Raw genomic sequence first — 23,077 nt, forward strand, 5'->3', positions numbered from 1 at the left:
TGATATAAAATATCAAAATGTCTACTAACTGATATAGAATGGATACGTGTTTCACAAGGACAAGAGTCATAGGACATCACACATCACTTACTCTTCAAAGTTTCGCCAACAAACTTTGCAATTGCTTTGACTGCCTTATCTTCATCTTTGGTTGATCCATTTGATTGTAAGTGCTTTTGTCCAATCTTGAAGGATGATTTCCACCATCAATCACATGCAATTTATTGATGGAGATTTCATCTTTTTGCAAACTGCAAACATCCTATCTAGTGGACAGAGCCCAATCTTTGCTACCCTCCATCTAAATCAAACAAATATTTGTGTAAGAAGAAGGCATAGAAGACTATGAAAAATGGAGAAGGGGAAACAAATATTTTTGCAATCAGATTGAGGCTCTCCAATTCTGAAAGATCACAATTTGAAGATGATTTCAAATGTTGTGGAGCCAGGGATATATCAGGCAAAATCATCTGTCTACAATGAAGATGCAGGTGAGGCTGCTTCTCTGCAATGCTTCCACCCTCTGAATTAAGGTCAAATGGGGACTCCTTTGACCTTGGAAGTTTCTTATTCTTCTGAGGATTTGACCAAGAAAGAGGTTTCCATTTCCTGTGAGCTTGCCAACCATACTTGTAGTCTCCAACCATTGGTGTCCCCTAGCACAGTGGACGCGGAGCTGTGTTATCAGGGAAGGGGTTAGAAAAAAGTGTACCATAATAGACAGATTACTATCACTCAGTACAGAGATCAGACCTGACTTGGTGTTTTCTACCAGTAAGTGGACACAACTCTAACCATGTATATCCTGTAGCATATATAAGCAAACATAAAAAAGACCAACATTATGTGTGATAATAAATAAAGGTGCAAGCAATGAAACATACAAATCAAACCAGGAACTTTGCCATGCACAAGGGCATAAGGAGAAGAGACGGGCTCAATTGGAATAAAAGTATAAAAGTTTAGGTCAAGAAGGAGAAGAGACTGGTTCAAATCTTCTTCATTCCTTGGAGACCTCTCTCTCTCTCTCTCTCTCTCTCTCTTCTTGCAGTGAACTCCACTGTCTTCCCATTGTGTATAGAATCCACTATATTTCTTAATGTATTTAAATATGAAAGATAATGAAAAAAATAATACTTAAGTAAATGGTAAAAATAACTTTTTTTGGAAGATCAAAATGGTAAACATAACTTCCAGTGAATTAGATGAAAAATGACCTATAACTTTAATCTACAATTATTTAATTAACCTAAAAAATGACTTTTAAGTTCAACATAAAATTCAATAAACTGAATAAGCCCTATCCCAACTATATCAGGTCAGCTACAAGAATCCACTTTTTAATCATTAGCTACATTAATCATTGTACTCCATCAAGAACTATTTCTTTAGTAAAATTGTATGTACATGCATCCCCTTTGGCCTCACCCTTGCTCTTTTGAGCCTTCTACTTGCACCAGGTAACTTCTTTTATAAGTTTGATAATCTTTTCTATATTAGAATTACATCTTAATAAAACAGTACACTTTTTGTTTAATACATTCAATCTGGCCCCTCTAAGAAAAAAAAATTGCTGGACTTACCCTGCAAAGTATGCTACTGATCTAGAAGTATGCACAGCGACATGCCATTTATAAAGCTTTGTTGACACCATTCAATGCCATTATCTTCTACAGAAGGTCACTGCAGCCAAGTTTTTAGCTAACCATGAGTTGAAGATTTCATCACTCGAAATTTTGTTACTGCATGTTGAGATGAGATGGCGTTGTCATTGGTAGCAACGGTCCTTCATTCAGATTTCCCATCATCCAGCACCACTTGAAAACAATTAATTAGTAGCTGCAGTGCACATTTGAACCACAGTCATTAATGTAAAGAACTGGACCAGGATGGACAGTCTGCTATCACCTGGATCCTAAAATAGATTTCTTTATTCACAGTTCCTAAATCCTAAAGAGCCATTTAACTCAAAATGAACCACATGGGAGGACCATTGATCCCAAGAAATCCTTATGGTTTTCACAAAGCCATATAGTTAAAAGGGAAGGCTTTTAGTAGCATCAACAATTTGCATCAATCTTTGCTGGGAAAAGGAGGGGAAAAAAGAAAATCTTGAAACCACTAAGTAACAAGACACAAATCTAGGCATCAACCCACAAATCAATGGAACACTGATTCGAATTCAAAAAAATAAACAAATAATTAAATGAAAGAAAGGAAAAAAAAAAAGATTTAGAAACCATCAAGTTTCAGGAAACAGATCATATCTAGGCATCAACCAATTGATTGCAGGGGAAGGAGACAGACAGATTTATCAGGAAAAAGAACACAAATTGTTCTTGTGGTGGCCATATATGTAAATAACGTTAAACATAAATATAAATTCCTACATTGACAAAGAAGAAAGAAAAATGAACAGCTTCCAGTCTCCATCATACCTTCACTTACCCAAAAATCTGATAGGATCTTCAGGAGTTCAAGACCAAGCCCTAAATTATTCAGCAGCTAAAAATAAACAAAATCGTAGGTACCCAGATGATGAAAGGCGACATGAGGATCGTGGAAAACTAAACGGTTAAAAAGCTATCGCCTGCAACGGGTGATCTTTGAACACCCTCCGGTGTATGGATGGACAGGGCCTCTAGCCTTGTAGCAGTTATGAGTGTAGTACGACCTCCCAGAGCGAGGTGGGCATGGGATCCTGTTGGCGAAGAGAGCACCGTAGGAAATGTAGTAGTGAGTCGTCCTCCAGAACAGAGACCTCCGACTCATCCCACCATCTATGTCGTCGTCCTCACCGAACTCATCGTAGAATGGCATTGTAGAAGGCCATTCCTGGGCCTCCGCCATTAGCTGCAAGCTCGTGTCTTCGGTCTGAACTTGAACACCTGATCTGCAACCGATGTAGACGAGACAGAAGCCACGCAGGAGTAGAGGTTCCCGGTTTTCAGAGGAAGTGATATGAGAGAGAGAGAAGGAAGATAGACAGGGAACCAGAGTATATGATTATCATATAATTTTTGCCAGAACAAATAGCAGACGGGAACTGATTCAGAATTACCTTTTGTTAGCGTTTCGTACATCCCACCCGGACAAATTGGGAGCTTCGGTGAGAGCTGTCCTCCTTCACCACCCTGTAATATTCTTCTTTGTGTCTGGCAAATGCTTACTCGTCACTCCCACTCTGTTTCCAAACATCCGACGGATCGGCATCGAAGAAAACAGGAAGCACCAACCGAGCTCCTGTTTTCCAGCATTCCAGAAAACAATTATCGATGCCCTTGACTCTTCTATTGCATTTAGCAGTTCTGAAGATATGTTTTTTCCTATCTTGAGTTGGTGGTCGTCTCTGAAGGTGCGGATTCCCCTTTCATCCAAAACAGTAGAGGTGATCGATAAAGTAGCTGTTGGACTCTCCGCCTCTGAAACTCAGGAAGACGTCGTAATTCCGCCCGGTCCACGTGAATAAGCTGGGAGTGTGAAACGTGTCCTTCGCAAATATGAGTCTTGATGAGACACGCTCTGCCACTCCACATGAAACGTGTTTTTCGCGTGAAAAACACAAGTAGATTCCGTTTAAATCACTCTGACGTGAATGCCTTTTGCCTACGGACACAACACAAGTAGATTCCGTTTAGCGTAATGTCAAGGGGATAATCGTTGGGGTCCGTCGGGCATTCGAAATGGGTGAATAGCCCTACGAAACAAAGCAAATACACACAAAGGCAATAAGAAGGCACACGAATTAGTAAAAGTTTACTTGTATTTCATTAATCAGTGGTAGCCATGAAGAACCCTCATAGCCATGCTAGCCGTTAACCAAGGCCGCCCCGCAAGGGGATGATGGTCTAGGAGTGCCAAGGTTAGGCACCCAAGGAGGTCGATCACCCCTCCTCAAAGAGTACGTTAAGCTTTCGATGGTCTGCCTAAAGATGACATCAGTTTTCCCAAAAGTCTTACAGACAAAAATGACAGGTATGTCCCTAACATAAGCCTGCCAGCATAGACAAGGCTAAGGCAAAAAAAGACACATTCCCATAAAAGAATAAACACGAGGTGTAAAGTTGGTATTTGACTCTCACAGATTTTTATCAAGTCGTCTACAATCTCATTCAATTTATGTACCAAACCCGTTTGGTTGAGAAAAGTAGACATATCTGCTACGCCTGTTGGCGTACCCTTTGCATAATCCATGCATGAATCACATCCTTCCATGTATTGATGCAAAAGCAAAATCCCCCAAAATACATCCAAAGAAGGTGAATTAAGATATTAGCCCAACTGAACAACCAAGGCTATATAAGTGGTCGGGTATAGCAGATTTATCCTCCTTGACTTATTATTATTCAAGCAACTTGTTTCAAGCTCACGTGAACCATCACATTGGCAGTTTGGCACGCGCAGGTTATATATATTTGCATTTGCACTTCCTATTGAAAAAGTTATTCTTGTCCTTTTAATTAATATTAAATAATCACTAGAAGAAAGTGAGGATTAATGCTGGCATTTATATTATATTTAATGGGGTTTATTAAAAATGCCATTATATACAATTTTAAGTGCCAATTATTAAAATGCCGTTAAAGGTATATATAAATTGCCGCTAAATATATGGTTTTTAAGTGGCATCTATTAAATCGCCTTTATAAACCATTAAATATCAGCATTTTTTTAACCACTGATTTTACTTCTACATCAATGGCATAGATTTAACTTCATTGGAGAAAATATATGCAACAAAAATTGGTGCGTTTCTTCCCACGCACGCGCCCATTCTTCTTCTCTCTGGCAAGTGGCAACGCATGTCTCCTGCTATACTAGCAAAACCGCATTCATCAGTTAAAGCGGACGTAAACGTAAAAGGGGTAAGAAGACTGTGAGGGGAAGAGGTAAGCTCTGATGTAGTGTGTTCGGACTGAGAGCTGGGAGGAAGTTTGTGTTTTATCGTGGCTTTTTGTGGTGTTTTTTGCGTGCTTTTGGATCAATGTTCAACTGAGCGATTTAGTTTCTGCGTGCTTTTGGTCTTTTTGTGGTGTTTTCTGCTATACTACCAAAACCGCATTCATCAGAAGCCGCCACAGCAGAGAACCCTAATTTTTTCGCTCAAAACTAGCGTGTTCTTCTCTCCGGCAACGCACGTCTCTTGCAAGATACATTGAGTTCGGCTGTGCATGTCGTCATATCTTCAGCCATTGGTCTTCTGATGCTTGAAGCTGGTTAGTTCAATTTTGAACCTATGCATGTTCTCTATTTTTGTTTCATTTTAGGTTCTATTGGTTTATTTTGATTTTTGTCTGTTCTTTTTTTTTTTTTTTTTTTTTTTGTAAAACATTTGGGGAGGGTGTTGGGAACATGGATTTTAAGAGATAAGAAAACTAACCCTCACAGCCATATCAAGAATCCAGATTAAGTGTCGCATCATGTGGATATAGGTATCTAAGCATGTTAGTTAAATGAATATAAATTGAAACAGGCTTATGCAATTAAACTCAGGATCAAGCTATCTGAATTGGCCACATGTTTGCTCACCTGATCCCCCCTTTAGTCTCTCTCACTCCACTTTGAATGGGAGCTTCTCTCTAGTGACAGTTGAGATTAGTAATTTTTTTTTCAATTAAAAAACTCAAAACAGAAGTGGCTTAATTTTTGGATATATTTCAGGGCTACATACGAAACCTATATACCCAATGAGTAGCAGATGGAGGAAGAAGCATGTGGCATGTGGTGTGTCTCTTCAGTCCATAATTAGGAAAGATTCCTGAATTGTTTATATTAAGGCTTATTTTATTAGCAATGCAATTTCATTTGCACTGGTATAAAAGTATGGGAATGCAAATGAATTTGAATGCAAATTCTGATTTATCTTTTTTCTGCTTGGTTGCATTATAAATGAAATAAAATTAAAATGAAACCTGAAGTGAAGTAAAACCTAAACAAAATCTTTATTGTGCAAGTGCCAATGAAACTGCATTGCAAAAAACAGGGCCTTTAAGGATCAGTTTGGAAGGACTACAAATACAAATATGTAGAGAGCAAAACCTTGTATTTTGTATGTATTTGCACTGTACATATCTGTATTTGTACTCCTTCCAGTTTGGGAAAAGTGCAAATATAAATATGTTCAGTGCAAAACCCTTTATATGGAATTTCTTTTCTTTTTAACCCCATATGGTATTTCTAAACCTTGCACTTGGACTATACGTATTTGTATTTGGGATGCAAATGAAGGTGATACTCCATTGAAAATATCCCTTAGATGCTTGCAGACTCAACTAGAAAACTTAGCTTGAGGCAGTGCTACAAAGAGGGTGCCCTCACCATGAGAGCTAGGAGGTCCCCCCACCCCAACCACTTCTGTGTGATCCATGTATCAGACAGGGCCCACAAGTTTTAAAGCAAGTCTAGATGACTTGTCAACTACTATCTTAGACTTAAAGGCCCAAAAGTAGACTTATTAAGAAAGAAACTCTATTTTAAATTCATAACTAGCAAATTAAGGGGCTAAGAACCAAGATGCTTCTTAGCATCAGGGAAGTCTAAGGTGGAATCTATCAACTAGTGGGTCTGTGAATTATGGGTGCCATACTGATCTGCAATTTCTCCAGCCCCAGAGGTCCATATGAAGACATTTACTCGAGTAAGGTTTAGTTTTTTGAGACCACCTTGATTCATTGAGGCAAAAAAACCCACCATGGTTGATAAATTAGATTGTCCATGGGATAGATTAACTTCCTTTTTTCTGTCTGTTTTTAATCTGCAGTGGTCCCCAAGTGGACCAGCAGAGACTTATCTCTCATGGGGCTAAGTACTGAGTAGAGAGCTCTCACCTACGGTCAACAGGTTGGAATTATTTTTGGCCTAATGATATTGCCATGTGACATTTTACCATTGCCAATTGACAATTCCACAATGTACTTTGTACTTTGTGAAACATTATTAGAAATTTAAACTGGAACCTTCAACTAGTTTAGTTTTGTGGGGTCAAGAACTCTGCCACTCATCTTGACTTATTGCTTCTTTCTTCTCGCCCAAGTAGGAAGTGTTCTTCTATAATGAATGAGTCTATTTCTTGATGCCTCCACCAACTACATTTTGAATAGTAAGTTGACCTTTCTTATTTTGATTCACTTGTAATCGGTTTACTCAAGGGTAGTTAGGATCATCTGGGTTGATGAACTTACAATTTATCTATAATTTTTGAGGACTTTAGCATGGATTTTTATGCCGGTTTTATTAATTTTTGCCTTAATTTAGCTTAATGCTAAGAATAGGTTCAGGGATAATCAATCCAAGAAAAGGAAGGAAAAAGGCAAGAAAAGAAGGTTCAAAAAGACCAATTTCAGTCCAGCCCGGTCGTGGAAGCAAGAGAGAGCACTTCGGCTCAAAAAAAGCAAGTGAATTCCTTGAGAAAACCCAAGAAAATAAAGCCTAAGCTATGAGGAGAATTCGGCCCAGCAAGGAAGGCCCATTTTTAGCCCAAATAACAGCCTAGAGTGTAGCCCACATGAGCTCAAAAGCAAGCTAAGTTGTAACCCAAAGGGAGCTAGGGGCGGCAACTTCTAGGAGTTTCTTGAAGAGAAGGAGGGAGCACTCTAGAAGGTTCATGAGGGGTGTAATACACCCCATTCTAGAGGCTTCAAGAAGGGGCAAGAGCCCCCTTGAAAAACTATATAAGGAGGCCTCTAGGAGGGGAGAAAGTTGTTCAATTGCTTGAGAGGAAGGCTCTCCCACTCATAGAGGTTCGGCCACCTTGAGAGAAGAGAAGAGAAGAGAAGAGAAGAAGGCTAGGCGCAAGGAAGAAGAAGAAGAAGGGCTGAAGGAAGTTCAAGACAAGCAAGTTAGAAGAAGAAGGTGAGTTCGAATTGAGAGTTTGTGATTCAAAGATCTTCTGTAATAAATCATTTGTAGTTTCATTCTCTTTTGATTTGAATTCAGTTTCTTAGTTATATGTTCTTTCTTCTTTCTCCTTGTTTCCATTCTTCCTTGATGTATTTCAGCTTGTAAAATTTCAGTTCAGCAATCTAATTCTTTTTTATTCATTCAAATGGTCATGCATTGTATTTGAAGTTTCTTGAATAAGGGTGTGATTGTAGATTAATTCGGCCAACTAACCTTCAAAACTCAGATCTGAAATTCAGATCTGAGATTGCAAGATCTGAATTGCTTGAAAGAGAATTCAGATCTGCAATTTTCAGATTGGGCGAATTAATCTACAGCTTGGAATTCCTAGAGTGCTTGAGAGAGACTCTAGGAATTCAGATCTACTATTCAAGAACTGAATTGAGTGCAAGGTTAGAGATAACTTGCACAATTCAGTTGGTGATCAATTCAGATTTGAATTGATGCCTTAGAAGTGTTTGAAGAAATGCATGCATGGGGATTAGATTCTTGCTAGAGATAGAAGAACCGTCACTCATGCATAGGATGAACATGCACTTGAGAGAGGCTGTTCATGACCTTGGGGTTTCACCAAACCAAGGCTCAATCATGATTCATTCGAATGATCCAAATTGATAGATTGCTGAATTCTGAGATTGACATTTACTGTTTACTCTTCTAACCTGAATTGAAGGCAATTGGGCCAATGATTTAGATAGATTTTAATTTAGGATTTCTTAGCTTTCATTAGAGTTTTGATTTATTTGTTGATCAGATAAGAAGTGTTCAATTTAGTATTGGTAATTGTTTCCTAAATCCTCGTGGGAACAATACTTCACTCACTACTTTATTACTTGAACGGCTAGTGCACTTGCTAGTGTCACAATGAGCCACACATCAAGTTTTTGGCGCCGTTGCCGGGGATTTAGAAAAACAATATTAGGAAACATTGAGCATTCTTAATCTGATCTCATTCAGCATTGCATTCATAGTTGGGTTAATTTGCTAACTTTTTCATTTCAGCTTGGACTGCAACTGCTGTACTACTGTAGTTATGTTTCTTCTTTCTTAAGTAGATTACTTTCTTTTTTTTGGTTTCAGTTTCATTTTAATAAAGGCATATTTGATTTCTATTCAATCTTGGTGTTGTTCCCTTCAAAAAGAAAAAAAAAAAAAAGAAAAAATTCACATAAACATGAGTGTTGCGGATCTGAGTTGCATTCGGCACTCAGATCAGCAGATTTCAGATCTGCAGCACTCAGCCGAAAAGAGTTGCTTGTGTTTCAGATTTTATTATTCTTTTCTTTCATTACAAAAAAAAAAAAACAAATGAAAAAAAAAGGGGGGAGATCTTTTGAACAACCAGAGGAGCAATTGAGAATTCGGATCAGAATTCAGATTTGAATTCAGATCTGAATTCTGCTATTGCAGATCTGCAACAGTTCAGATCTGAGTTCCTTTGAACTCAGACCTGAACTGATGAAATTTTGAGGGGAATTGGGTGTCATCACCACCCCAATTCACCCTAGGGCACTTCTGCTATTCCCCAAAAATAATTTGGTAGCAATAACTGAAGGTAAGGCAATTGAGATTTCAGATCCGAACTCAGACTTGAGTTCAGACCTGAACTCTGCTATAGCAGAACTGCAATACTCAAAAAAAAAAAAAAAAAATCTGTTCTCAGCCCTTTATTATTCTTTTCTTTCATTGCAAAAAGAAAAAAAAATATATATTTAGATAGTGAAAAAAAAAAGAGAGAGAGAGAAAGAACCATGGAAACCAAGGATTCGGATCAGAACTCAGATCTGAGTTCTCTTGAACTCAGACCTGAACTGATGTAAATTTAAAGGTAATTGGGGGTTATCTTCACCCCAATACACCCTACAAAAAAATCTGCTATCTCCCAAAAACAATTGGATAGTCATGGTTAAAAAAAAATTCGAATCTGCAATCACCTAGATCTGAACTGGGGTTGTGAACAGAGCAGGATACAAGGCATACTTTGCTGTATTAAATAACTTGTACTCCAACCTATCTGAGCTGATTTGGTTGAAGAAAAGTATATTTAATCTGAGAATTTTTTATGCCTCAATAGTTTTAATGCGATGCAGCACCTCCACACAATTCTCTATTTCAGACTTCTTTTCTGATATTGCAGATCTGCAACATTTCAGATCTGAGTTCATCAGAACTCAGACCTGAACTGATGCAATCATGAGGTGAATTGGGAGCCATAATCACCCCAATTCACCCTATTATACATCTTCCAGCCCCCAAAAAATAGGTGGATAGCAAAGAAGGGCAATTGAGATCAGAACTCAGATCTGAATTCAGTTATTAACAGTACAAAAAATTGCAATATGTCACATTGCAATCTGATGCATCAGATCTGATTTATAATTGCAGTATATTTCATTGATGCTTCATTGATGTGGACTTGTAGCAGTATACCAAAAAATGTGTAAAAATCAGATCTGCATCATTGATGAAATAGTAGCAATGTGTGATGATATCAGAGTGCACTTGATTTCTACTATGGACTGACTGATGACATGAGGCAATATGTGAACTGATGTTTTTATCCTTTAAATTACTTTCATCCGATCTGATTGATTGTTTGTCTGTGGACTGATGTTTGTGTTATATCTGTGGGCTGATAATCATATATGTGGACTGATTTTACTAGCTTTAAACCACTTGCACCAGATCTGAACTGGATGAGTGTAATATACTGGCATTCAGGGCTGCTTACAGTATATAGTTAGCAGACTTGATTTCAGGTTTCTGCAACTACTTAATTTGAGCCATCATGATTTCAGGTTTCTGCTTTGAACCTCTTGCACATAGTCTTGGATGTCCATTAGTAAAATCAAAGTTTTAGATGACCAGCTCTGATTGCTTTGAGATCTGATCTGAAATTGGACTCAGTTCTGTTCTACAACACTGCTAAATTGCAGCAGTAACAATGCCAAACAGTGCAGACCTGATTTCAGGTTTCTGTAAATTTGAGGACTGAACAGCTTAATATATTTGAGCTAGACAGATTTGGGCTGATATGGACTGATAGAGGCTGATATGAGATCTGAAACAAAACATGGGCTGAACTAACTGTGGGCTGAATTTACAGGTTGTATGCATTGCAGACCTGATTTCAGGTCACAGAAGTCTTCAAGATTAAGAAGCCATACACTTGCATAGCTTACAAACCTGAATCCAAACCTGGCTCAGGTCTGGTTGTAGCCCAATTTAAGCCCTCTGAAGGCACATTGACAATTCAGCTCTGAATAGCAGCCCACAGTATAGCAGATGTAAATGGTGATGTGCAATAGTTTCAATAAGTATATTCAATTCAGACTCCAATTTTTATGGTTTGTTAATTGCATATTTGAACTCAGATAAATTGTATCTGAATTTAGATGCTATAATTAAGGAATGTAAATAAGATTACTGGTTTGGATTCCCTTTTTAATAATCAAAATCATTTATGATCTAAAATCAGTGGTTATTTGAATGCTAGTAACCACTGATTTTAGTATAAATGACTACTGTAATTTCAGATCTAAACTCAGATCCAAAGGTGACTGTTCTCAGTAGGTAAGTTTGCAGATCTAATTTCAAGTCTCTGCAATTTATTGACGCATACAAGACATATAAGTTGGGACTTGAAATAAGAAGTCTTAAACTCTTGAGTTCAGACTTATTTCAAACCTAATTGCATCATAATTCAGATTTATTGATGTTAGGTTTTTTTTTGTAAGACTGTTCTCAAAAGCTAAGATTTCAGGTCTGACTCTATTAAGAGCCTGAAGAGCAGCCTAAAGATACTAAATTCAGCAATTGATTTTAGATCTGATTATAGTAGATGTTAGATATGTTTACTTCTATTTAGTCTAGAATAGTGTGTAATAATATCTATTGCTAATTTAGCTAGCTTTCTTTTTCATTAATGATCTACTTCACACTTGAATGCTGGTTTTCAGTAATGGAGCTCTGTTTTTCTTGTTTATAAAAAAAAAAAAAAAAAAAAAAAGAGAGAAAGAGAGAGAGAAAAAGAGTGAAGCAAATGACTTTGGTTTGTCTTATTAATTACTTGGCTTTGTAAATTTTTCTTGTATAGCTAGTAGATTAGGATTACTTACATTCTTTTGAATTGTGAATAGTAGTCTTTTTTTTTATTTGGTTTAAATTATTTTTAGTTAGAACAAAGCTTCTGATCTCTGTTGCAAGTAAATTCTAGCAGAAGAGGCTCCCACCAAAAGAACTCTTGCATATCTGGAAATTAATCTTCAGGAAATCCTCTTTACCCTTCTCTTTACTTGGTATTTCTCTTGTTGGTTTTATTGTGATCCCCTAACAGTAGGAACATTGAGGACAATGTTCATCTTAAGTGTGGGGGAGTGAGCCCGAGGCTAGGGTATGGGGGCTGAAACCATGCACCCCAACACACATATGCAGGCAATGACATAACCAAAAGAGACTGGAACCCCTCAAGTTCATTACTATTTATTTGATGATTATTTTTAAGAAGGAATTCAATGAGTTGAGGGAGACTGATGTACTTGTCAAGTTTTTATTCTTGTGAATGACCCAATTTGATTTATGCATGAGAAAAGGGGAGCTGAATATGCTTTTCAGCATGACTAGCCCTAACTATCTTCATGTGTATGGAAGCCCTTGATTTCATTGTTAATGGTCAAGAGACCTAGTGCACATCTGAAGTGCTAATTCTTAAGGTTCAATAATTGCAAAGAAGGACAAAAGCCCAAATTGACTCCGCTATTTTGAGTTGAATAGTAAAACTAGCAGCTCAGAACATGAGTCCTACCTCAAGTAAGTGACCAGTGTGAGATGGAGCATAAGATGCACTCACACCAAAAAAAAAAAAAAGAAGAAAAGAAAAGAGAGAGAAAAATGTGTGAGATGGAGCATAAAATGCACTCACACCGAAAAAAAAAAAAAAAGAAAAAAAGGGTGAGATGGAGCATAAGATGCACTCACCCTTAGAAATAAGTAATTGTGGTGACAACCGAGGTTCAAAGGGGCACTCTAAAGTTGAACTCTCATTGAGATTTAGTTACAGATGTGAAACTTAGTGAAATTTGATTATTAACCTTGACAATTAAGGAGCTGATTTATATATGAATTAGGAGTGAAGGCTAGACTATGATGAAATTCATATTCTCCTTTCCTCGGATCTGATACATATCTTAAATGGTAATTTACAAGAATAAGAGTTGAGCACTTACAAAAGTTCCCCGACTACTCAATGCATTTCTATCTTAAAAAAATTCACCAGGTAAATGGTGAGAACAGAAGGGGGGAATGTTAAGTTTATGGCTGATGTCTTTGCTTGATGTCTTTACTTTAGCATGGATTTTTATGCCGGTTTTATTAATTTTTGCCTTAATTTAGCTTAATGCTAAGAATAGGTTCAGGGATAATCAATCCAAGAAAAGGAAGGAAAAAGGCAAGAAAAGAAGGTTCAAAAAGACCAATTTCAGTCCAGCCCGGTCGTGGAAGCAAGAGAGAGCACTTCGGCCCAAAAAAAGCAAGTGAATTCCTTGAGAAAACCCAAGAAAATAAAGCCTAAGCTATGAGGAGAATTCGGCCCAGCAAGGAAGGCCCATTTTTAGCCCAAATAACAGCCTAGAGTGTAGCCCACATGAGATCAAAAGCAAGCTAAGTTGTAGCCCAAAGGGAGCTAGGGGCGGCAACTTCTAGGAGTTTCTTGAAGAGAAGGAGGGAGCACTCTAGAAGGTTCATGAGGGGTGTAATACACCCCATTCTAGAGGCTTCAAGAAGGGGCAAGAGCCCCCTTGAAAAACTATATAAGGAGGCCTCTAGGAGGGGAGAAAGTTGTTCAATTGCTTGAGAGGAAGGCTCTCCCACTCATAGAGGTTCGGCCACCTTGAGAGAAGAGAAGAGAAGAGAAGAGAAGAAGGCTAGGCGCAAGGAAGAAGAAGAAGAAGAAGAAGGGCTGAAGGAAGTTCAAGACAAGCAAGTTAGAAGAAGAAGGTGAGTTCGAATTGAGAGTTTGTGATTCAAAGATCTTCTGTAATAAATCATTTGTAGTTTCATTCTCTTTTGATTTGAATTCAGTTTCTTAGTTATATGTTCTTTCTTCTTTCTCCTTGTTTCCATTCTTCCTTGATGTATTTCAGCTTGTAAAATTTCAGTTCAGCAATCTAATTCTTTTTTATTCATTCAAATGGTCATGCATTGTATTTGAAGTTTCTTGAATAAGGGTGTGATTGTAGATTAATTCGGCCAACTAACCTTCAAAACTCAGATCTGAATTTTCAGATCTGAGATTGCAAGATCTGAATTGCTTGAAAGAGAATTCAGATCTGCAATTTTCAGATTGGGCGAATTAATCTACAGCTTGGAATTCCTAGAGTGCTTGAGAGAGACTCTAGGAATTCAGATCTACTATTCAAGAATTGAATTGAGTGCAAGGTTAGAGATAACTTGCACAATTCAGTTGGTGATCAATTCAGATTTGAATTGATGCCTTAGAAGTGTTTGAAGAAATGCATGCATGGGGATTAGATTCTTGCTAGAGATAGAAGAACCGTCACTCATGCATAGGATGAACATGCACTTGAGAGAGGCTGTTCATGACCTTGGGGTTTCACCAAACCAAGGCTCAATCATGATTCATTCGAATGATCCAAATTGATAGATTGCTGAATTCTGAGATTGACATTTACTGTTTACTCTTCTAACCTGAATTGAAGGCAATTGGGCCATTGATTTAGATAGATTTTAATTTAGGATTTCTTAGCTTTCATTAGAGCTTTGATTTATTTGTTGATCAGATAAGAAGTGTTCAATTTAGTATTGGTAATTGTTTCCTAAATCCTCGTGGGAACGATACTTCACTCACTACTTTATTACTTGAACGGCTAGTGCACTTGCTAGTGTCACAATGAGCCACACATCATGGGCCATGGAAATCAAGTTGTCCATCAATGTCTTGATCAGCATAAATGTTGATGTTGAATTGCTTTTGTACTTTCTACACTATACATGTGATGAGATTTATGAGTAGTCCATGGACAATATTCCTAAATTCCCAACTCTGCAACATAGTCTGCAGTCTACACCATGGATCCCCCCACATAAACAGTTTTATTCAAGTTGTTCACTCATTCACTGCCTTTCACCACTGTACTTAGGGCAAACATCTAAAGGGTTTTCTTTAAATATTTTGTCTCTGCCTCTAGTAATCAACAGTGATGATCTTTACTTGGAGAGATGAGATTTGATGAGAACCCAGAAGATACAAGGGGACATAAGCAAAATAGAAAAAAGGACTTCAAGTTAATTAAATTATCTTGCATAAATGATGTTGAATTGGTGGAGCCAATTGAATTTCAGATCTGATTATTGAATGGGCACCCACTTAGATTTGGTTATTTATAGATTTTATTTGCATTAAACATGTATTAAGTAAGAAATTAGATTTTCCTGTCAATTACTTTATGACATCCAGTTAGTTGTTGGGAAGAATGTTCCTTTGGTTAACTTAAAACCCAATACTTCTCTATTTAAATGCACATTTTGTTTACCAACCCATCATAAACTCATTCAAAAAATTGCAACAATTACAGAATTGGAGATCTTTGCCTCCTAATGGGCCATAGCATATTCATGCTTTGTCTTGGGGTTGCTCAATTTGAGGCGCTGATGACGCTAACCAATACAAAGATCTGCTATAACAACCTGTCAAAATAAAATAGAAAGAGTTCCCTTTTTTTGGAATATGAACTAAGAAGATTTTGGCATGCCTCAGCTTCATCATTTTCATACAAGCAACTACCAGTTACTATGAGTCTTTCTTTTTCTGCTTTGAAGTAGTTGTATAGGTACAGTACAGTAGAGAGAGAGAGAGAGAGAGAGAGAGAGTGAGGGAGAGAGAGAAATTGATGAATGTGAAAAGGAATTATACGTCAAATCAGGGCCCTCGAGAGCTGGTGAAGATTTCAGTAGTAGTATTTAAAAATAGGAGGATGAGGGGAAGTGAGCTACTTTATAGACAAAGCTGGAGTCATCAGGACTGTTTGTTTGTTACAAGAAGAGAACCACTTGCTCTTCAGAAATTGTTGTATTTTGTTGGAGGGGTCCCTAGAGATTACCCAATCAAGTAAGCAGGTTTCTTCTTGATGCTGAACCATATGAGCTAGGTTTCTCCTAGGCAAGACATGATGTGTAGGAGGTAGGGGTGATCATTTTAGCCCGGCCCGCACAAGCCCGGCCCAGAAATTCTGGGCTTGGGCCTGGGTTTTGTGTTCAAGCCCGGCCTGGCCCAGGCCCGAGCCCACATCAGGCCCACAAATATTCTTGTCCTATTGAAACTACTAATTCTATAAATATTCTTGACTTTAGCTACTAGCCTACTACTATTAATGCTTTGAACGCTGTGGTTGTGGGGCATCCAACTTGGTGGTGAGTGTTCAAGGCATTGATACATGGCAGCTAGCCATATAAAGGCAAGAAGCTTGCCACTGGCTTTTCTTTCATCCTATATCTTAAGATGCAATCCTCTTAGTGTAGCTTAGAGATAATATAAAGAAACAAAAGAACACAAATTCAGGTGATTAGAGTTTATTTGCAAGAAGAATCGCAGCTTGAGACTAGATTAATTTGGAAGGCCAGACAACAGGTGCAATTTCACAAATACTTAACTAATGCCACCCATGGTTGGGACTTGGGAAGCTTATAAAAGAGAGAGCATCTACATGAAATTTTGATCAGGTTATATATATATATATGTATATATATATATATATATATTTTTTTTTATGAGTAAAGAGATAAGATTCATTAATAGAGAATTAATGCAATTACAGGCTTCCCATGGAGAGGCACGAGCTGCGTCCTCTCCTAATAGCAAGAAGAAAGACAAAAGAAAACAGAAAACAGAAAATAGGAAACAGATTCAATCTACAATTGAGCCCAATATAAACTTTCCCTGTTTACCCCTTGCTTTGCAAGGCCATCAGCCATAGAGTTTACAGATCTTCCCACCCATTGTATTCTCACTGTCAAGCTCCTTGTCAGGCAGTTGAATTTTTTAATTTCATTCTTAAAACACCATACTATAGAGTCCGGGTTTTGTAGCCATCCCACTACCACCTTGGAGTCCCCTTCTATTATCAGATGTTCCACACCTATCTGCACAGCTAGCTGTACTCCTTGGATAGCAGATCCAAGTTCCGCCTGGAGTTTCCAGCTCCTATGGGTTCCAAGTAGATAAGAACCACATTCCCAGCCTCATTCTTCAGTACCCCTCCCACCCTTGACGGACCTGGATTACCAAGATTACTTCCATCGAAGTTCAGCTTCAAAAAATTCTCAGGTTATATTCTGGAATATATCAGGTATAGCACTCTTGAGTTCCTAGAACAAAGTTTTTTGAATATATTTTATTGGGAAATTCCCTTATGTAGAATTTTCTAAGAGTTTGATCTATTTTTTGTTCTTATAGCCTGCCCATTGTTCATTCTATCTTATTCTCCAACTCTGTTTATTTTTTTTTTTCCTTGTACTTAGGTTTCAAAAGAGGATTAAAAAGTTAAGACAGTGGTTTGATAGGTTGGAAAAGGTAACAAGGTTCTAGTATTTTCATGCATTTTTCTGCAAAATTATTGTAATTTCTGCATTTTTCTGATTTTCTTGCAATTTCTGCAAAATTTCAGATATTTTCATGCATTTTTTGGTATTTTCATTTATAATTGTCTATGGCTTTTTGCATTTGTCACTTATCAAGATAATATATGTTGGGTTTGTCTTTTGCATCATGCCATTTAGATATTACCATGAGAAAAGGCAAAAATCATGCTAGACATCCTATAAGCACTCCTACTAGGGGTAGTAATCAATCCCAACCAAGCCCTAGCCATCAAATTGAGTCCCAATCAGTTGGCTCTCGAGATTCTTCAAGTGACAGTGGTGTAGGAGGTGAGTATATATATTTATATTCATGCTTTTTTATATATATTTTATTCTTGTTTTTCCTAGTTTTAAATATATGGATTTTATGCTTGAATTAGGTGCTGCTTTTTGGGAAGTACATGTAGAGGTCCCTTTCGTGTTTGAGGAGCCTTTAATGAGGCCTTATGGATGTTATCGAACAATTGGGGAAGCTGTTGGTTCAAGTGTTGCCTGGCTAACTTCATTGGTAAGTTTTTTATTTTTTTCATTGAAGTTTAGTTTTCTTACTATTTTAGAACCTTTGATTTACTGATTTTTATTTTCTTTTTGTAGGTTGTAGACATGTGATCTTTGGACAAATATGCACTAGGAAAAGTTTTTGGTTCAACAACAAAGTAAGTCTACTTTCTCTCATTTTATTCCTTAATGAAATAGTGCATGTACAAATCATGGGTAGTCTTGGCTACCTCCCTGAAAAAACAAGAATAGCTTTAATACCTTTTAGTCTTACATCTGAGCCCCAAAACACTGTTCCTATTCACCCCTTGTTTTGCTAATTGGTCAGCTAGACCATTGGCTGATCCCGGAATCCACTGAATTATCAACTACATGTCCCTTGAAAAATCTTTAATTTTTTTAATTTCATCTCTAAAATACCAAGGAGTCTTTGCTTTCTGAAATACCAAGAAAAAATATTGCACTTCAGAAGGAAAGATAGAGAAAGAATTGTTAGACAGTTTTTGTATGCCCTTAGCTACAATTTGATTTGATGCACTTTTGTTATTTAGTGGAAATAAATAAAGTGCATGTTTGATTCATGTTGTTTGGTTTAATTCTGTATAAAACCCTAAAACTGGACATTTATAGAGACTCTTGTTAGTTTTAAATGTTCACAGCCGTTGGATAAGTCTGGGGAGATTTATCCTGCCAAGGCTGATACTGGTGTGCCACCAAGTGTTGGGATGGCCTGTCTCAGCCACCAGGGTAAGACCCGAGGCACATGCAGTATGGGATTACTTGAATCCTTGAACCGGACCAGATTTCCAGTATTGCCCTGGACCTTGGAGATAGATGGGCAAAACTGGAAAGTTACACCTGACCCCTAGACTCGATTATGACACTTCACTAGGTGTTGGATCAGGCTGCCTTTGATATGCCAATCAGTGAGATCCTTAGCGGGGATCAAAACCTGGGTATGTTGGGGCAGTTTGAGAATTCATCTGAGTGGGTGATCATAGTGACAGAGTCAGCCACTTTGTCGGACAAAGGGTAATGATCGGGAATGCACTCTCTCTGATGGAAACCAAACTGTCGGCAGTTGATTTCAATCGTTGGAATTTTGTTTTGCAAAATTAATATATTTATATATATATGTACGGTTTCGAATTGTTTGCAAATGGTTTTAATTCCCGAGATCCATGTGAGAGGAGAGTGCGGCACTGTTCCTTGCAGCCGAGAGAGAGGTCCTCTCTTGTCGGGCAGTGCTTGATCATCAAGGGCTGAGAGGTTAAGTGTAAGACCATTGAGGATAATACCTGATGGGCTAATCTTGCATCTGCTCACAGTCCCTGGGTTTTTATAAGATGGCTTGGCCCAGGGACCACTTAATGTAAGTGTTGGGCCCATAGGGTCCATATGATGGACTCAAGGGGTTCATTGAGTTTTTCAGTGAATTCGGCTGGGCCGAACTCATGTGGCTGGTGTGTAGATCAATGCTTGGGTCCCACGCCATACAAAGAAGCCAAACTGGGCAGTAGATTGGAAAGTAATTAGACACTGAACACTTAATGGGCCAGAAGCCCATTTCGAGGTGGGCTGATATGATCACCCATCCTTGGGGCAAATCTGAGATTAATGTTAGTAAAAGGATTGGGCCTTTAGCCTTATCCACTCTTGGAGACCAAATTCAAATTAGATTTGAATCTGGTAACCTCCTAATAAGATCAGGAGTAAGCTAACTTTATCTACAGATAGGATTAAGATTATCCCCTATCCAAATACTGATTTGGATTGGGATAACTCATAATTAGGAGGATTCTTAATCAAGAAGAAAGGAGGAGAAACCCTAACAAAAAAAAAAGAGAAATATCAGATTTCGAACCACCTTGAAGATACATAGGATATCTCCTGCGAATTGAGATAGGATCTCATTCATACTCCAGAAAAAGAAAAAGGTTGTTCATCCCTTTCGCCTTTAGAGTTCTCCTCCACTCGCCGCCATCTGTTTTTGCAAGATTAGATCTTTGCAGAAAAAGAAAGTCAAGAAATCTGTTCTTGACATTAGTCTTGCAACAAAGACTAAAAGGATTCAGTGTTTAGTGTTTCCAGAGGATTCTTGTGAAGGATCCAGTGTGTAGGACGCACCCTGTTGGTTCTGTTCCATCTACAGCTGTGTCATCTTCAGCAGGAATGGATCTTGGAGCATTCTTTGGGCGTGAACACCAACTTTGGGAGATACTGTTTCTCCGGATCAGGTATATTCCTCCCATTTATCTTTTGGTACAGATCTGGTTTGATTATGGTTCAAGTAGAATCCTTGAATATTGTATTCTAAACTTAGGGAATATGATTCCCAGTTGGGAGAAGGTAGGAAATTTTTTGAAATTCGCCCACCCATTCCGCAACCTTTATGGTGTCCATTAGATGGATTCTACCATTCTTTCAAGAATATCATACTCTTACTCACAAGTAACTTTTTTTATAAATATTACTCGCAAATAGCTTTAAAAGAAACTCTTCATTCGATTAATTAACTTTTCAATTCCAATTACAGTCATTCAATTCATGGAATCACTAGAGTTTCCCCTTACAGACTTAAACTTCAATTAAAAAATTGTCACAAAACAACTTTTAATTGCTTCAAAACTAAGATAACGCAATAGTTCCCGTAGGGACACTCTAAGAAAGATTGAATCCTAAAATACTCAAAATATTGAACAAGTCCTACTAAAAATTGAAGAAATGAAAATTCACTCTATGATTGACCCAAAGAAATAGAAAGACCCAAGTCTCGTCATAGACTGATACACATGTAAAATAGCTACAACTTCCTTAAAAGACACCAGATTTAGAAGGACTTGGTCTCATTGGGTAGAAAACTAGATAACCTATCTGACAAAACAATAGCCATGCAAAATGGATAAGTTTGGCGCCTGAATAATAGGCTGAAATAAAAATGACATGATTGAATCTTTGAGCTATGAAAATTCCAATAAATTCCAATAACACTCTATATGACTCTTTAAAAATACTATGACTCTTAAGACAACTAACCTATCAATAAGACACTATCTTCTAGCAATGAAGAGTTAGGGGCATTGATCAGCTCAAGGATTATTGGTTGGGTGTTACTTCTTCCAGAATTTGAGGGCCTAGTAAAGAAAATTTTGCAGCTGTGTTGGGAGATGTAACACCACATTTAATACAATTGAATGAGATTTCCATATCTCTTGTCAGCCATCTGACTTTCTTTTTTTCATTACTGTATATCCATAGCTTTGATTCCCTGCCTTGCAACCAGCTTATTATCAGTCTTGAGTCTCCCTCAACAACCATCTTTCTAATACTCAGATCTTTAGCCCTTTGAACACCTTCCATCAGAGCCAATACTTCTGCTCTAAGGGAATCTCCCTCCCCAGCTGGTCCTGAGTACAAAGCTAGAATCTTGCCTTCAATCCCCATCAAAACCTGATAAACTTGGTTTACATACTACTGCCACCAAAATTAAGTTTGATGTACCCTTTCCAGTGGAGACCAATGGTAATTGCTGATGGACTTAGATGAGCAAGATTGAGCCACTTCCTTCCACCTAAAGAAGTTATCCGTTGACACATTTAAGAATGTATTCAAGGACTTCAACCAATGTGCCACTCTAATTGTTATTATTTCCATTAGGTCTCCTTTGCTTTTCACCTTACTCTAGAATCTTTTTGTTGTTTTAATTGCTGGAATACAATTTGTATGTTGGTCGGTGACTCCTTGTCACCTAGTGAATGTACCTTGCTTTATTTTTCAATAAATTATATTTTTTATTTATCTTCAAAAAAAAAAAAATACAAGGATCAAGGATTTTGTCTCAGATACATAATATTGTACCAAGCTCAGCTATATTTACTCTTTCTTTAAATTGCAGAAGGAACAAAAGAAACAAAAAAAGGAACAAAGGGCAATCCAAACCCAATGAGGAGCTCTCAAGTGATATTTTATTAGCTTGGACTTCTATGGAAATATAACTGGAAACTTCAACCTGAAGAAAAAGAAATACAATAGTATACAAGCATGAAATGGAGACTGATTATCAATATTGGGAAAATAGAACAAAAAACTGAAGGGATGAGAGATCCATCGTATGGATGCCCAAATCTTGCGGAATAAAGGGGCGAATTTCAAAATTTTTTCTCCCTTTCAACTAGAAATTGCATTCCCTATTTAGAAAATCATATTTTCAATGATCAATATTGAACCATAAACTGAATCAGATCTGAACCAAAAGGAGTAGGAGAAGATTATACCTGATACGGAGAAATAATCTCCCAAAGAAGGTGTTCACGCCCAAAGAAGGATCCAAAGATTGCTCCCATTGAAAATGGTGCAGTGCAGGATGGAGCAGAATCAACAGTATTCTTCTCAAGAACTTTTTCCTTCGCAAGAAACAGCAGGATGGCACGTGAGCATAGCTTTCTATCAATTATTTCTCAAAGAACTAATGTCAAAATTGAATCTTGACTTCTCCCACAACTGGAGATAGAACAGGATGATTGGCGGCTGCAGGAAGGAGGCGGCAAGAAAGATCTTTGCAGGGATTGCAGAAAATTTTCTTCTGTGATTTCAGCTCTGAAGAGGATTTGATTATGTGATTCTTCTAAAGACTGCCACCCCTCCTTTTGTAAACCCAAAGGATCAGCTCCTAATCCGATTAGGAGTTGCTGATCCAAATCATATTTGGATCAGACCTCTCTTTAGGTGATAAGGATAAACCATTATCTTATCTACAGATTAGATCAGCATTCTCCTAATCTCATTAGGAAGTTTCTAGATCTGAATCATATTCACATCTAGACTCTCTGAGCGGATAGGGTTAAGACCCTATCCTATCTGCTGATCCATTTCAGAATTCACCCATATTTATCTTATTAAATAAGTCCAGTTTGAAATGGGCTTTACGCCCATTAAGCTCAAGTGCTCACTTAACCTTCCTAACTGCTGCCCAGTTGGGCTTCCTTGTATGGCGTGAGACCCAAGCATTGATCTACACATCAGCCAC

General features: G+C 37.7%; 1 protein-coding gene and 1 long non-coding RNA gene across 5 annotated transcripts in view; one reads left to right on the forward strand and one right to left on the reverse strand.

The window, feature by feature from the left end:
• On the reverse strand, window positions 1-3,439 carry LOC148878004 (uncharacterized). Of its 2 annotated transcripts, none has more exons than XR_016099949.1 (5): window positions 3,062-3,439; window positions 2,449-2,893; window positions 1,584-1,839; window positions 754-805; window positions 1-676 (listed from the first exon to the last, which is right to left on the reverse strand). It is a non-coding gene; the product is annotated as an uncharacterized LOC148878004 (long non-coding RNA). The 2 variants fall into 2 exon arrangements; XR_016099948.1 differs by having other exon boundaries at window positions 2,439-2,893; window positions 3,062-3,403.
• A 1,300-nt stretch (window positions 3,440-4,739) lies between these two features.
• The window catches only part of LOC148878005 (uncharacterized), a 33,861-nt gene continuing 15,523 nt past the window's right edge, over window positions 4,740-23,077 (forward strand). Inside the window, exons 1-5 of one of the 3 annotated variants that reach the window (XM_088964876.1) lie at window positions 4,740-5,216; window positions 17,434-17,485; window positions 17,692-17,841; window positions 17,934-18,061; window positions 18,148-18,209. In XM_088964876.1, the coding sequence (XP_088821002.1) occupies window positions 17,700-17,841; window positions 17,934-18,061; window positions 18,148-18,162 (285 nt within the window). In that variant the 5' untranslated portion in view covers window positions 4,740-5,216; window positions 17,434-17,485; window positions 17,692-17,699 and the 3' untranslated portion in view covers window positions 18,163-18,209. Of the gene's footprint in view, window positions 5,217-13,758; window positions 13,894-17,433; window positions 17,486-17,691; window positions 17,842-17,933; window positions 18,062-18,147; window positions 18,210-23,077 lie in introns of those variants that run through there. The other 2 variants (XM_088964877.1, XM_088964875.1) reach the window with 2 other exon arrangements.

This window comes from Nelumbo lutea, chromosome 1, assembly GCF_056320005.1.
Source record: "Nelumbo lutea isolate HS-2025 chromosome 1, American lotus-T2T, whole genome shotgun sequence".
Taxonomy (NCBI): Eukaryota; Viridiplantae; Streptophyta; class Magnoliopsida; order Proteales; family Nelumbonaceae; genus Nelumbo; species Nelumbo lutea.